Source organism: Lampetra planeri, chromosome 3 (assembly GCF_965212315.1).
Source record: "Lampetra planeri chromosome 3, kcLamPlan1.2.h2, whole genome shotgun sequence".
NCBI classification, from domain to species: Eukaryota; Metazoa; Chordata; class Hyperoartia; order Petromyzontiformes; family Petromyzontidae; genus Lampetra; species Lampetra planeri.
In genome coordinates this window covers 14,516,157-14,532,055 of record NC_136109.1, presented here as the reverse complement: position 1 = coordinate 14,532,055, position 15,899 = coordinate 14,516,157, and the positions used below count along the sequence as shown (strand labels likewise).

At 46.0% G+C, this 15,899-nt stretch overlaps 1 protein-coding gene across 1 annotated transcript in view; it reads right to left on the bottom strand.

Moving 5' to 3' along the window:
• The window catches only part of IGDCC3 (immunoglobulin superfamily DCC subclass member 3), a 67,174-nt gene extending 55,463 nt beyond the window's left edge, over positions 1 to 11,711 (bottom strand). Inside the window, exons 1-2 of the mRNA XM_078621488.1 lie at positions 11,037 to 11,711; positions 5,192 to 5,560 (exon numbers count right to left, since the gene is read on the bottom strand). Coding sequence (XP_078477614.1) covers positions 5,192 to 5,560; positions 11,037 to 11,100 — 433 coding nt within the window. The 5' untranslated portion in view covers positions 11,101 to 11,711. The remainder of the gene's footprint in view (positions 1 to 5,191; positions 5,561 to 11,036) is intronic.
• Positions 11,712 to 15,899: the final 4,188 nt, after the last annotated feature.

Sequence of the window (15,899 nt, the reverse complement as noted above, 5' to 3'; positions counted from 1 at the left end):
CTAATATGAAAATGGGATCATGGAAATTTGGGTTTATTTTCTACGCAAATTGTACAATGCCCTGAAGCAGATTATAATGCAGTATTACAAATGCTGCCAGTTATGGAATTCAGCATTAAATATAATTAATGTCATGTTTAACTGCTTTCCTAATGCCCCCATATGTCTATTAACACATGTTAAGTTACTGGAGAAGAAATGTTAAAACTATATAGTTTATACATCATTGAGTAAATTCTACACTATTACCACTTGTGAATACGCTTGAATTTTAACGTTCAATAAAACATAAAAAAACGACAATGTAAGAATATGATGTAAAACTAAAATCTGAGAGCAAATGAAATCACTAGGGATATTTTTGTTACAAACGCACGTTGTATCACCTCCGATTCAGTGGCCGTCTGGGCCTGCAAACAATGATGTCTTCTCCAACCTCTGCCTGATGACAAAGCAATGTGAATTCCTGCCAAATGTTAAGCCAACTGTCAGAACTCATAAATCCTACAAGGAGAAGAACAGATTGAACACCATGGCAGTAGAAAGATGAATGGATCGATGAAAATTATCTGCACAGTATCCCAAGAATGTTCCCCTGTACAGCACTTAATAAAGTTATCATAACACCGTTAACATTGGTTGTACACATCGTCTTTGCAAACAAAGTGTAGTTCCTTGAACATCCATATACTGCAAAGTCACGATGGATATGCAATAACATAGAACAAGATTTACAGTGATGGGAGATATTTTACAACCAAGTATTATAGTTATACCTGTACAGTATTAATAAACAGTAAATGACAGTATGTTGTCAATCCACTGCTAGATGCAAGCCTAACAACACCATGCTTTACTAGATGGGTTGGTTAAGTGGGGAGCGCAGCAGTAGGCAGATATCACTCGCCACCGATGTTAACCGTGTACAAGAATGAAACTCAGGTGACTGAGTTCACAATGCAGTGCACTGCTAACCCCTGCACCGCCTACCTTTGTATTCGTTTCAGTCGAGAAAGAAACACGTTAGCAATTATCCTTTCAGTCCAATGTGGCTTTGTAAGTCATGAAAAGGAATTTTCCATACAATACCATGTAAAATTATTACCTTTAACATTTCATCGACTGTGAAAATCTGTAATGACTGTTTTATATTAGATTTGTTTTCTATTCTCTAGAGCCTTAAACTGCATTGGGCCCCACAGCTGCGTGATAACACAATCGATGATTGCTAAGCAGTCAGTCACAGGTTCAGAAGGAAGGTGGTTAGCAGATGTGTGCTGCATTCTGCCAAAACTTCTACTCCAAATTATCGGACGCTAAAGAGCACAAAACATTGGATTCACTCCAAGATAAAAACAGCAGGCAGATGGGAGTGGTGAAGAGAGGGTCAGGTCATTCACCAGTAATATTACTACTATGACAGAAGAAAACAAGCTTCCCCATTGATGTCGTGTCTCTGAACTTGAACATGAGGTTCCCATCTGGACAGAGGATTTTTTGTTTTTTATGTCAGAACAGAATGTTTGAAGTAGTGCTCTTGTAGTTTCGGCCACAGAAAAAAAGGTTTGCATGATTCATTGACGATCACTAATTATTGAATGTATATGGCGTTGCAATTTCACGACAGTATTTCTACATTTATAGAATAGTGGTCAGTCGTTTATCTCCCGTTAAGAAGTAGTTTAACATGTCTGATTATAACGCGTAATTACGTGCGTTACTGCCCAGTAAACATGCAACATTGCGCCAATGTTGGCATGTTGGAGCAACGGTGGCCCAACGACTCATGTATACTTGGTGAATGGTTTAACAACGCATACATAATTACAACGCATTACAAAGCTTGCAAATCATTTTAAAGATACAGTTGCACGATTTGTACACATGCAGTGATCGGTAACCAGGTGACTGTTATTGGGAGCTTAGCCTTGCACTCTCACGAACAGACACACTACTGCAGAGAGGAATAAACATCCCATGATCCAACTCTAACTACGACTTCTTAAACAGCCAAACAATTAACAAGGACCCATGCTGTTGACTTTTAAGACATGAGGCACTCGAGTTTGTAAAGTGATCCACCGAATAGGAAATAGTCTAAACCACCGGAAAAGCATCAGCAAGGTCACATAGCCGACAGTGTGCGGATCGCAAAGCACCAATCACGCTCCCCTTATAACCACAGCACACGCTGATGCAAGCTGATGGTCGCTAAGATAAACCTACAATTTAAACTAACAGCCAGCTCACATTCTGTACCGTAATTGCACAGGAGTTGTTTTCTTTTTAACTTATTACCATCTAATCTTTTGAAGTATTGTATTACCTTAACTGATGCACAGTATGCCATTTGAAATACATGCCTGTTCCTGATGGGGTCATTGGTCATAAGCAGTCAACAAAAATTGTCATCTTGAAAACGTTAATAAAATAAAATGAAACATCCTTATTAGTGTCCATCAAAAACATGTTTGCTTTGGAATCTGTTTCACACTCAAAATATAAAATATTTTGTAAACCCTTTGTGTGCACATATTTCTCATGGTTCTGCTGATGTGTAACAAAGTGACTTTTACAGCCTCCTATAGAACTGCATTCCACCCTTCTCATGGGCATAAAGAGCAGTCGGTTGACATGTTTATTACCCTAGCAGAGACATGCCAAATTCTGTGGCATCTCAATGGCCCTGGCCACTGCTGAACATTTAGGTGACGGTGTGTAGTCATGCACACCCGTGTGATTAGAGAATCAAAGCTACTACAGCCTGGCCTCAAATGTCAGAATTGCTGTGCTGGCATGCTGAGGCACCGTGCGAATGATGTAAATCACTTACTGCTCCGATGGCAGTAGCAAGTGAAATTCTTCCTCACGTGTCAATGGAGAAAAATTGGTCTATTTGATCCGTAAGAAATTAATTTAAAAAATTGTCAAAAAAACACAGCCAATCACTGCAGCTAATAAGAATACTGTACTTGGTAATAATCAGCCATGATCAATCCACTGATGGATGAAGCCACCCCCCCCCCCCCACAAGCTGCCACCATGTAATCGGTATGACATAAATCACATGGCGATTGAAGATAACTGTTGGAGGGAATAAACTATTGGGGAGAGACACAACTGTAAAACACACGTGATAACATATACTCAGGTTAGCTGTTGAAGGTGGACCAGGATCAAAATATTGTAATCAAATAATAGGACGGATGAGAGCAAGTCGGAGTGCTTTTCAAAAACGGAACTTAACAAAGAAAAGCAGAGCATCAATGTCCCTCAAGCAAGAAGAGAGTGTTTAGCCAGTGTACGTGTATCTGCCATGACTCGGATCAGACACACAGACATTAACAAAGAGATGGGAACTCTGAAAAGTGGTGTGGAAACCGTGGATAGGTGCATGCTTGTATCTCTACTCAGAGACATAAAGAGGACTGGAGAATATAATACGCAAGTTGACTGAATAAAAATACGTGGGCTTGGGCAGGACATGACGCTGTGAGGGATGACAGTCGGTAGTCGAGACTAACGGCAATTTGGCATCCAACGGAGAGAAAACACCCAAGGATACATCCATCGCAGAGACAGTTATCAAGTCAAGTAGATGGATTATGCATGACCGGGAGAGATGACAGGAGCTTGGGAAATTCTTCATCTAGCAGTGGATAGATCACGGTTTATGATGATGATGATGATGTTTTGGCCACTGTGTCTTGGTGGAGCCAAATATTGTGAGAGGGCCTACCACATAAGATGTCTTACCGACAATGGTTGGTGATGTGTTGTCCCGTAGTTGAAAAACTATAACTGAGCAAATTCACCCAAAGTGTTCAACAGCGCTGTAAAGCCCATAAGGGATTGACTTACACAATAAACTGTCATGTGAAAAATGCTAAATCTTGTCCTGAGATGATGAGATGCTCGAGTATCATCTATGAAAGGTTTCTGAGATACATGCCGTCTTGCTTAGGAAAAACTGACCTGATAAATGTGTTTGGTTAATCAAATGAATGTACTGTGTTTTGAACACTGCATAAAAGAGCAGTAAAGATTGATCTGTGAGAGTCAAACCAAATTCACATCACAAACAATTACTTAAAATCACTTACCTTTTTTCTCGAATAGTCGAGCATTACACGGCAGGCTATAATCGAACCTTTAAGCGACTCCATCATGCAACTGCAGATTTTAACGTTAAATGTAGTTAAATTCAATTTCACTGCAGTGTGTGACATGTTACAGCGTTAACTATGGTGTATTAGGACAGCGCTCGGGATTTCAAATGGAATGGCTTCGGCAATGCGGTGATAGCGATCAGGTGTTATGCTGATTGAAAATGAAACGTTTTAGCCTATTGAAACAACCCTTTTTGATGCCATTCGATGACACATGCTCTCAAATTAGATCTGGTTTTGAATGGTCATGCTGCTGATGTGTGAGGGATTTGGAGGATGGCAGCTAGAGAAAGAACCTGGGGTTGAATGTGGTGGTTAACATTTATACTCGAGATATGAGAGTTTATATTAACACTATAACTACAGTTGCGGCTGATAAACATGAAAAAATTCAGAAATGTAATGTACCTTTAAAGTATACAAGTTAAGTGATTAGTTAAAATGTAACGTATTGGTTGGTCACTTTGCGAGCTAATTGAGAGCTACATTAGTACTCTGCTAGCAAAGTAGTTGAACTTAATCATCTCTTAGGGACAATGATATAAGTTTTAGTTGGTAGTGATTTAGAAATATGAAGTTGGGATTTGTTGGATCTAGGAGTACGAAAGAATAGATGGCAAGGTATGATCATGGCGACGGCATTAGCCACGATGACCTCTTGACCTCCTGAACTTCTCACCACAACATTGGCACGCACCAGCATACGGTTATGATGCCGCCAATGCAAGACAAGTGCGTTGGCATCTCCTGTTAGAAAGTTGTTTACACCCTAAAGTAACAAAAGAGCATCATTTAAATACAGCTGACGCAGGACCACTATCTTAAAATGCCCTGTGGTGCTTTTCCCCCATCTTAAGGACAATTATTTAATATTCAGTTGTGGGTGATTTCCAAATTCGTCGTCGAGACTTGATGAATGCAGGAGAACAAAATAATCGATGGCAAGGTGTGGTGGTGTCGACGGCATTGGCCACGATGACCTCCTGACCTCCTAGACCCTTCAGCACAACATTGTTACTCACTTGAGGCCAGCACACGGGCACGGCGGCTCAGCAGCAGGCCGAAGCGATTCTGGGCCGTGCAATCGTACTCGCCCTCGTCCGACCCCTCGCGGCCACCGGCGCTCCGGCGGAACGAGGGGATGTACAGCGAGCCGTTGGGAAGGAGGGCGTGCGTGGCGGGGGTAGCAGATGCGGCGGGAGGCGCCGCCGTGGGACCGCTGCTCGCGTCGCCGTCCGTGGCCAGGTCGAGAGCCACGCCATCTCGCCGCCAGCTCACGGCGATGGGCCGCACGCCCTCAGCACGGCAGCTCAGCGCCAGCGGCTGCCCCCGCACGCCCACTGTGTCCTGGGGCTCCTCGAGGAAGGCGAGTTCGCTTGGAGCGCAGGGCCCTGCGGTGGTGGTGGTGGTGCACGTCACACATTCAAGAGAGTCAGATTTTCCACGTGCAATTTTTATCGTGGCATAAAACAATGGTTACATTATAGAGGTACAACAAGTTGCTGCCACACTCCCCCACCACCAATTCAAGGTTGTGATTCCATTCAAGAGCCGAATTTTTTTTTGCACTGTAATCAATGCAGCGTCCTCTAGTGGCTGAATGAGTAAAGTGAGCCCAATTACCTAACACACACATATAATACACACGTTGAATCTTCCACACGTGGTCAGATGCAGGTGTCATGAGTTAAAAAACACTAATATTAACTGATTAATACATGCATCGTTACACTTTTATTAAACTACGTGACTCTTCTCATCGGTGACATTTCGTTGCTTGTGAAAGTGTTGCATTAGAATACCTTTCAGCAGTGCAGATCAAAGGCTCTGACCGTTTGGTAAATATAAACACTGGCGTGGCCCTGCAGAAGTTTATTGAACCTCATGCCTGCACGCTTTTGCAAGCCACGTGATGGACTAATAGCTTTCCATGACACAGTGATCACAGAGACCTCTTTAGGGGTAAGGAACAGAGGTGGCTCAGAGTGAACTATGCAACTTCTTTTTTTGTTTATGGCCACAGCTTCTCCCAGGGCAGGCCTCCTTGCGCAAGGACAAAGAGCAGGAAATGAGGCCCTGTGAGCTGGGTGGATAAGCTGCACGTTATTGTGCGCTGGAGGTGTGCAGCGGACTGTGGCTCGATTTGTCGACACGAGCCATCGGTGGTTTGGGAGACAGCCGACTGTGAATGGGCTTGCTGTAACTACTTCCTGCTGTAAAAACAGTCTGGCCGCTCCCTGGTGGAAGCTACTAGCCGCATCTGGGCGATAAAACCCTTAAAGCGATCAGAGAAGGAAGCAGTGGGGAGGAAGGTGGGGCCACATGTAATCCTACATTGATGCTAAACACGTGCTAAACAACACTGCCCACAGGAAACACTCCTCTGCCCTCAAACTGGAAATGCGTGATGTAAAATGTAATACCCCCACCATTATTATGGAACTGGGAAAGAGTGTCGATGCGCATTTCATGGCGAGGAATGCAATGTTAAGTGCATTGGGAAATGCCATGAAATAAGTCTTTCTGAAATATATGCTAGTGCACGTCAGTGAACTAGTAGCATTGTGTACATATCTGGAAATATGTCTGAATCAAAATAAGTGTTTTAAATAATGCTTAACTGTGGTTTGTCCTTAAACTGTAAAAACATATTTAGAAGCTATCCTAAGACCAATGTAAAACATATTTAGAAGCTATCCTAAGACCAATGCAACAACACAAATCGTGCCATTAAATGCATGCAGACAAGAGCTCATTTCAAAGAGGAACTGCGACTCCCCATAGTCCCTACGAACTCAAGTGTATTAAATAAAAGCAGTCTCAGGCTCGCCCAATCAGATTCTGTTCAGAGTTACAACATACTTCATTTGTGGTTACAAGCATGAAAACACAAACACGCATCTTGTAAAACAGCCAATAAAATGTACGCTCGCCCCATCAGGAAGAGCGTCAAGCACGAGGCGGTGTGTGGCATCTCACGGCCAGGCTGCTGGGCCACCAGGGACCCACCCACTGAAGGGTCTGCTGTCACAACAGCCTCATGACAGACAGCATGCAGTATGTATGCATGCATGTTGAACTTCTTTTGCACTGTACGTAGCCAACTGTGCAAATCGGAGGTGCGGGGGAAGGACAACAAACTAAACACAAAAACGCAGTTCTAAAGAAATTCTTTTCAATCGAGAACGAGTTTTCAATCGAGAAATTAGGTTTCAATCAGTACTCAGTCTTGGCTTGTTATTCATCAGGTATTATTCAAATATGGATTCATCCATTCCATTTGCACGTGAAATCCTATCGACTCACTTGGAACTGTTTTTTTTATATTTCAAATTTCCAAATTTGCTTGGCAAAATGAGGAAAATTAGCTGCAATTCCATTATAAACGCATTGTCTAACCAACAACTTCATGTCAATATACGGGCAGGTAAGCATTAGTTCAGGTTATCACTTAAATATATAAACTGCATACGGGAAACCAGGACTAAACGTAAATCGGAAGCAGTTTGCTTTTGGTCATTGAGACTTTCCACACGGTCACCAAAAGGCTTGTTTAGTTATTCACCAAAGTGATTTTCAACTAAAAACACACCGACTACTATTGCTTAGTACATTTACAACTACAGTAGACGACCAACAGCTGGTAACCAATTTATGAAAAGTATTTCTATAATCAAACGGGCATTGGGATTTGCTCACCTCCGTTGGAGATTGTGACAGAAATTATGCTCACATCCTAGCCATAGGACAATCACAGTTGACTTCCCACGAGCAGGACTTCCTTTATTGACCCAAGAGGCCGGGATGAATGATGGATTGAGCTGACCCTCGACCACGATTTAAATTCAGACCTTCGGATTGTGAGTTAAGAGTTCTGCCACAGCACCACATTATTGCCATCTGCCTAATCTGGTTTGTATCTTGTATTTTCCAGAATTTTAGTTAATATTTTCCCATCAAATATTTGGCTGATATGCCCTGTAATTTAAAATGTACCTCTATAATTTTCATAGTTTAGCACTTATTCAAAGGTTTTTTTGAGACATGCAGTATCTGCATTTGTATTTACTTCAGTAACCCCAGGTCTCTTTTGAAAATAACGTGTGATCTCAATGGGCTCTCACATTCATATTTTACCTATCATACTACAATTTGCAATGTAATCTTAAATTTACCCCTGCGCGTGCAACATGACTGACAACAGTGCAATGTTCTTTCAACATTCTATTCAGGTGTCCCTTAACCAAATAAATGGAACTTGAAGTCGTAAAGGGCTCTCAATCAAGATTCTGGTTCACCTATGGAAAAGCAAAACCACCACGCGCAGCGGAGTCTCGTCCATTCAGCTTTTAATTAAGCCCACATCGTCCTTTCGTTGCGGCCAGTGGGATATTATGTTTCAAATCTGCCCATAAACAGTAATGAAAAACACGGCAATAAACCTAACGCTACCAATCAATACGTGGCCACTTCCAAACGCGTTGCCGCGGCCGGGCTGCATGTGCAGCAGAACGCAATAAAGAGGAGGAGGAGGGGGTCGGTGGGTGGGTGGAGGCGTCGCGTGAGCGGCCGTGCTGCTAAAGCCATGTATCACTCTCCCGGTCAAAACCCACGCTTTGTCCTGCCCGAGCAGGGAATCGCCACAAATGCCTTTTCACCGCCCGAGACCGGAGCGGACGAGCAACAAAGACGTGGCGAGTCGCGCGCGGCACTCGCGAAAAAAAAAGCAAAAACCGCAAAGTCGGTTTTCGCGGAGAAATACGCTGCCAATTAAACCCCTGCGCGTTTGCGTTAATGTGCGCTAAAGCGGGTTTTGATGGTAGGGTGTTTTTTTTGTTATGTGGCGGTACTGTAGTGTTTTGTGTTAAGACCCTGAAAGGGTCCTGACAAAGCTCTCCCCCCCCCTCCCTGTAAGCGTGAGCTTGGCAAGCAGAGGCAGTCGTGACGGGAATGGCCTTGCACAGTGAACACGTGCTGTGCTCAACTTCTTCCACGTTTTTTTTAACCCAACTCCGTGCGTGACTCACTTTGCTCTTTAACTCATCTACTCTTCAGCTCCTCTCGCGTTAGGGAGATGAGTGTTTGAAACGTGAATTTGCATCCTGAATTGCACACGTGAACACATGCTCTACTATTATTAAACCAAGACAGCTTTAACATGCTAACTCCTAATTCAGCAAATGACTTTGGTTTCGTTTGCTAATGCCCCTTCGACTACTCTTAACTTTTCTGTAAAACAGCAGCAAAGGCTGGCAACAGCACCAGCGTGAGCAGTAGGTAAATGCAGCTGGCAATCTTTGCGTTCAGCAGCTGTTAACTATAACAACAGGACAATCGCCAGCCTGACTGTTGCCACTGGGCTTAAAACAAGGATTGTTCCCCCATACGCTACAATATCACGGTTTCACCGCACCACGAAACACGGCCAGCTGAGTTTGACTACCGGCCACGGTTAACATGAGTGGACGCCACGTGGTATCTGAACTGGTCCTTGGGCATCCCTTTCACCAGCACGCACTGACCAGTGTGGTGAAGTATGGTCAAACAAATCCCCAGCCGTGGATTGGACAAGTAGTTTGGCAATCATGTTAAGTTTTAAAATCCTTAAAGCATGCTTTAAGAAGCACCCAGCAGACTAGCGTGTGCCAGTTACATATTCTACATGGTTTATTGCACAAACGTGTTACTATTTCACTGTCAAAAGCTTTGTGTTTGTTTACAATGTTAAGTTCTAATTGTTTCTAATGCTTCATAATGAACTCTCATTCGTATGCGATTGCCAACGTCACTCTGTGCGCTGTTTAGCTGTGTACCTGCTTTGCTATTTACTTTAGTAACGCGGGTCCACCTTAGGTGACTTGTAGCCCCCCTCACATGAGCCTCCTCAATTGGTTATAAAGTTTCTGTCTTCTGTCCACGCTGACCAGATTCCATACACGAAATCCTCCACGCACCTTACCTCCCGTCCCCACACTCTTATCGAACACATGTACCAATGTTCTCTCTTTTAGATGAAAATCCGCGGGAACAAACCTCATAGTCATCTAACTAAGAGCATCACCGCAGAAGGTGCACGCTACCACGTGTAATCCATGGAGATATACGAAAACATACTGATATTCCGCACAACGTACCCTTTTTTTGGCTGAGTAGACCTAGGGTGAGTACCTTGCACGATCGAGGCGAACATTACCACCGGTGGACTTACGTGGGGCCATGAAGCTCCAGTCGACTGGATCCCAATCCAAGAAGAGCCTAAGATCCGAGCTTAGAAATCGTGTTGAGATCCCAAAACCAAAACGCCATGGAATTTGTCCCGCTCCACCACCGATTCGCAAAGAATATCCATCCGTGAACCGTAATTTCGCAGTGACGCCAATGCACGCATAGTTTGAAGCAACTCACACTACCCGTAGCGGTCTAAAACAAGAGTTGGGAATTGTGCCACGTGCTCCTTGAAACGTTTGTTTACCTTACTGCGTATGGCGCGATTGTGACACATTTTCGATCCACGGAATTTGGTGAGAATATACATCGATGGTAATGATGATGAGCGCGCATCATCATCATCATCACCACTCTTGGGCTACAAAGTTCACCGAGCAGGCTAGGCACGGGTAAACTCCGCAGAGAGGAATCGAAGGAAGGGAGTAGTGGTGGTGGTGGGGGGGGAAGGGATTCCGCGGCTTCACAACTTTTCGCTGCCCATTGCAGAGCGCGCGGGGGTTGCTCTTCTCGCGGGCACTCAAGAGCGCTCCGCTTGTCGGCACATCCATCCATCTGAGAGCGCACGGAGTGGGATTCCACTCCGCGCGCTCTCCACTCTCTCCTCTCTCTCTCTCCTCTCGCTCGCCACCGTTCACTCACCGGCCAGAAGCGTGAGCAGCATCGCCGGCGCCCAGAGGCTGAGGTAGTTGTCGGAGACGGCCATGAGAAAGCGAAGCGAAAATAATGAGCAACAAAAAAAAAGCAGTTTAGACCAACAACAACAACACCCAAAAAAGCAGCAACGGGACGGCGAAGGCGACGCTCGTAGAGGTTGGAGCCCTCTCCGCTCCCACGAGAAGAGCCCGCGGGAGTCACCACCACCACCACCGTCACCACCGTCACCACCAGCAGTAGCAGCAGTAGCAGCGACAGCGGTGCCGAGAGCCGGGCTCGGTCCGAGGGGTCAATCGCGCTCGCGCCATCTTTGCGCATCTCCCCGCACGGCGCGCGCGGCTTTTGTCCCGCGGAGCGCGGCGCGCGCCGTCATCGCGGCGTCTTCCCGGCTCCCCTAACGCCGGGCGGGGAAGAGGCGTGCAGGAGGTATAGGGGACGGGGGTGGAGGAGTTCGTGCTGGCGGTTGCCGGTGCTTGTGAGCAGTCGGTGGTGCGCTGCTGGTGATAACGATGGTAGTGGCGGTGGTGGTGGGGGGGGGGAGACACGATGCGCCCCCGTGGAATCGCCGCTGCCACTGCCCTTGCGCGCACAACGCCGCCCGGCTAAAAGTGCGAGCGCCGCGTGAAAGTGAGAGCGCGCCTCGCTCGGTGCGCTGGCGGAGGCGAGCGCCCAGGCGCAAGCCGTGTCTTTTCACCCTCCCCAAACACTGCCCACCCCACCCCTACCCCCCTAACGCACACACAGAACCCCTTCGCTGCCTCCACCACCCCCCCTCCTCTCTACACACCCCCCGCGTGCGTGCGAGCGAGCGCCGTCTTCCAACCCCAACACTGCCCCACCACCACCAACCCCCCTGACTCTCCTTGCCCCCAACGCTCACGCACTCAACCCCCCCCCCACCGCCACTAACCCCCCCTCTCTCCCCCCGTGCGTGCGTGCGAGCGCCCCGTCTTTTCACCCCCCACCCCCAATCCCTTGTCCCCCCCGGTGCTCACGCAACGCAACGCCCCACTCACACCCCCACACACCCACACCCACCACCACCACCCACACCCCGGGGCGTGCGTGCTTGCGTGCGCGAGCAGTGGTGCCTTTGCACTCTCGGGGTTGACCCCGCCCGCCCGCCCGCCTCCTCCTCCTCCTCCCCGCCACGCACACGCGCACACAACACCACCACCCCCACCACCCCCACCAACCACGACTGCTTTGCCCCGTGCGTGCGAGAGCGGTGGTGTCTTTTCACTCTTCGCGCTGCGCGCTCCTAACCCCCCCCCCACACACACACCGACCACACGCTACCGCTGCCGCCCCCCCCTAAGGCACACGAATCCAAACATCCCTCCCCCCACCACAATCCAAAACCACCGCCGCTATAGTACCCCCCCCCCCGTGTGCGTGAGCAGTGTCACCCCGGCACAACACTCCACCACCACGACCCCATCACCCCACTGCGTGTGCGTGGGTGCCTGTGTGTGCGTGTGTGTCTGTGCGCGCGTGTGTGCGTGCGCGTGTGCTTGTGCGTGTGTATGTGTGTATATGCGCATGTGTGTGTGCGTGTGTATGTGTGTGTGTGTGCGCACGTGTGCGTGTGTATGTGTGTGTGTGCGCACGTGTGTATGTGTGTGTGTGCGCACGTGTGTGTGTGCGACGCGCCTCCTCGCTGAGTGAGTGAGTGCGCTTTTTTTCGCAGCGGCAGCAGCAGCAGCACGTGGTGACGTGGTGACCGCGGCGTAACGCCGAGTCGGATAGACCGTGGGGGGGAGGGGGGGGAGCAGCTGCGACTCTCTCTGCCTCTGCTCCTGCCGCGGCCGTCTCGGCGCTGTGCGAGATTCGTGACGAGGTCTCGCCGCGCTCATCATCATCCTCGTCGTCCTCCTCCTCCTCGGCGTCGTCATCGTCCTCCTAATCCTCCTGCTCGTCGTCTTCTGGGTCCCGCGAATGACGCTGACCCATTGAACGTGTTTAAAAAAACACACAAACAACCTGTGTGTGACCCTGCGTTAATTCTCAGCGGTGAATTGGTGCACGAGCACATATAACAACCACTCAACACGTTTGTCAATAACACTGTCCGAAAGAGGTGAACGGTGTGTTTAAAAACGACCTTATTGTGGGGAATGGACCTTCTTACTAGGAGCAGAATTGTTGCCCGAAACGTCGCCTATTGACGAACGCGTTGAGTAACTGTTTTTTTTGTTATTTTTGTACAGGGGTGTGACCAATCGTCGCCTGTCTGCCTCCTCCCGGCTGCTTGATGGATTGTGGCACGCGATTCCGGGCCGCGTTTCAGTTTCAAAATCGATGTTTTTGTCCTGCCCGTTTGCCCATTGTCAAGATTTCACTTCGCGTCTGCACTCTTTTGTTCGCTCTGTTAGCCAGAATTTAACATCGGCACAACATTTGTACATGTAAATTGCATGAATGTGAAAACATTTATGCTTTTACAACACTGTTAAATGCTGACATTAAGCGACGCATTGGTCCACTTCTATTTGGCAGGTGATGGTATGTCTGTGCTGTATGTTGAACTTCTTTCGCACCGTGCGTAACATGGCGATGTAAACACTCGTTAATTGGCCGATAACACCTTAATATATCGAGGACCGCAGAGCTTGGAGGGGAATTTGTCACTGGGTCACCGCCTCACTGCCTTTCCTGCTCGTCTGTGGTTCTTCCTCGCGCCTCTGAGTCGGTACAATAACGCTCTTTACGAGCGAGGGAATACTGCCATAGCAAACATGCTAAAATTAATATTTTGATTTTCGTTATGAATGGTGAAACAATTCAGTTTGGTGCAACTGATCTGACAGTTGTTTATATGCTAAGCAACATAAAATAAACATCTGCAGCCCTTTGACAATCCACTACGGCTTGAAGCCCTCCCAATCATCATTGTGGTTGTGTGACTCTACTTTACCACGCTGGATGGTAAGGGTTGGTAAAGTGGCACCACCCACTGATGTTAGCCGTTGCCTGAAATCAAAGTCAGGTCGCCTAGCATAGCACGGTGCACATGCCACTGCACCACCTTTCTCTCCATACTATACTTTGAAAAATTAGATATTCTCGCGTTACAGGTGTGTGTGTGCTGATTTAGCAACTTCTTGTTTTTTGCTTGTGGTACACCGAGGGATTAATATATAAGGAGCATGTGTTTTATACCAGTTTAGATGTGCATTGTTTCAGTAAAACTGTTCAACCTTGCGAGATGAAGAGGGTCCAAATGATAAATAACGTGCGATTGTCATTAGGAATGTGACCATCATTGGTGAGGTGAAGAACCGTTTTGGCCTTTCCTAGTCAACCTTGCAGAAATATCTTTAAAAATGTATCAAGTGTACATTGCAGCGGAGGCGTAACTTTTACAGATGGTGTAGAACTTAAAATTATTGTACAGGTAATTGACAATCCCACATACATGTGAACCTATAGTTGGTGATGTGAAAGGCTTTTGGTGCTATCGTTGTATGACCCGCCATAGGTTTTCAATTGCCACACTCATTGAAGATATATCATTACTTTGATGTCATAATGTGGAGTCTCAGATGTCTGTCGGAAATTAAGTGGAAATAGAGCAGAATGTGGCTATATTTCGTTGGACTAATGTTTCATCTACAACGTAATTCAAAACATACGTTTGTGTAGCAAGCAAAATGCTCGTGAATTCTGTATGTACTGTACCATTTCATACAAGGTAAAGCAGCGTTACGTGGTTAGCGTGATCCACTCTAAACCTACTCACTTAGTTTTATTCCTGAAAAGTGATATCAGAATCAGTTTCTGACCTCCCCAAATCCCCCATGAGTCGACATTGCATGGGGAGGCATTCATCCATTGGTGAATTAAAAATGGTTATAATTTATTTGATTTACATAATTTCATATAAATACAATAATTTACAAAGCTTGAATAAACTTGCATTGTGAACATGGTATTAGATGGTTGCATGAACATGTGTATTTGTAGATTTATATTTGTGACTAAATGTTTTCACTGTAAAAGTGTAATGTGTCCGATTTCTTTAGAATATCACGTTATCTAAGAATGTATTTGCAAATGAGGTCAACTCTACTGAGAACTGACGTATTTAGCATAATACATGTAGTGGGATTACAAATGTCACACTGACAGTGCTTTTCACTATTGACCCCCAAAATTGCAGTACTGCAATTTGGAACGAGTACATTTTCTTATTTTAATTCTAAGCATTGTTTTCTTACAAGAAATATAAAACGTGTTTCAATTGTTCTTTTGGCACATACCAAAAGCACATTTTAAAATGTGGTCTCCACCTAGAAATCAAAGAAATATTCTGTCTGCCACCCCTGCTATGAATAAATTGCTCAAAACAGTAGCCTGCTACACATGTTTCTTTTATAAAATCAGGGCTAATGATGATATTGGTCAGATGTATTGGGTGAGTAATAATATTCTGTCCCTCTTGTAAAACGTGTTTGAATTGTTTTTCTTTTCTGTTTAAGTAAGACACAAAAGCATCTTGCATTGCTGTACAATGGCATGTAATACTACGCTGCTGTAATGCAGAGATGGCGTTATTATTGGCATAGAGATGTCGACTGGAACAATCAGCAGAACCCATGCCATTCATGGCACCACTGCTATCACAATTACTAAACCTTTTAGCTGTTGCACCATGAACACGCGACCTTCAAGGTCTGCTTTTACAATCTCCCATCAACTAGCTTTAGGTCTCCCCTCTTTATCGCTGACCTCTGAATGTCCACTCCAATGCCAGCCTAAATAACCTACCTTCCTCCATCCTGCACGGTACCTAGCCATTGCGATCTTTCTTATTGTGTGGACAGTACCTGCTTGTTAAATTATATT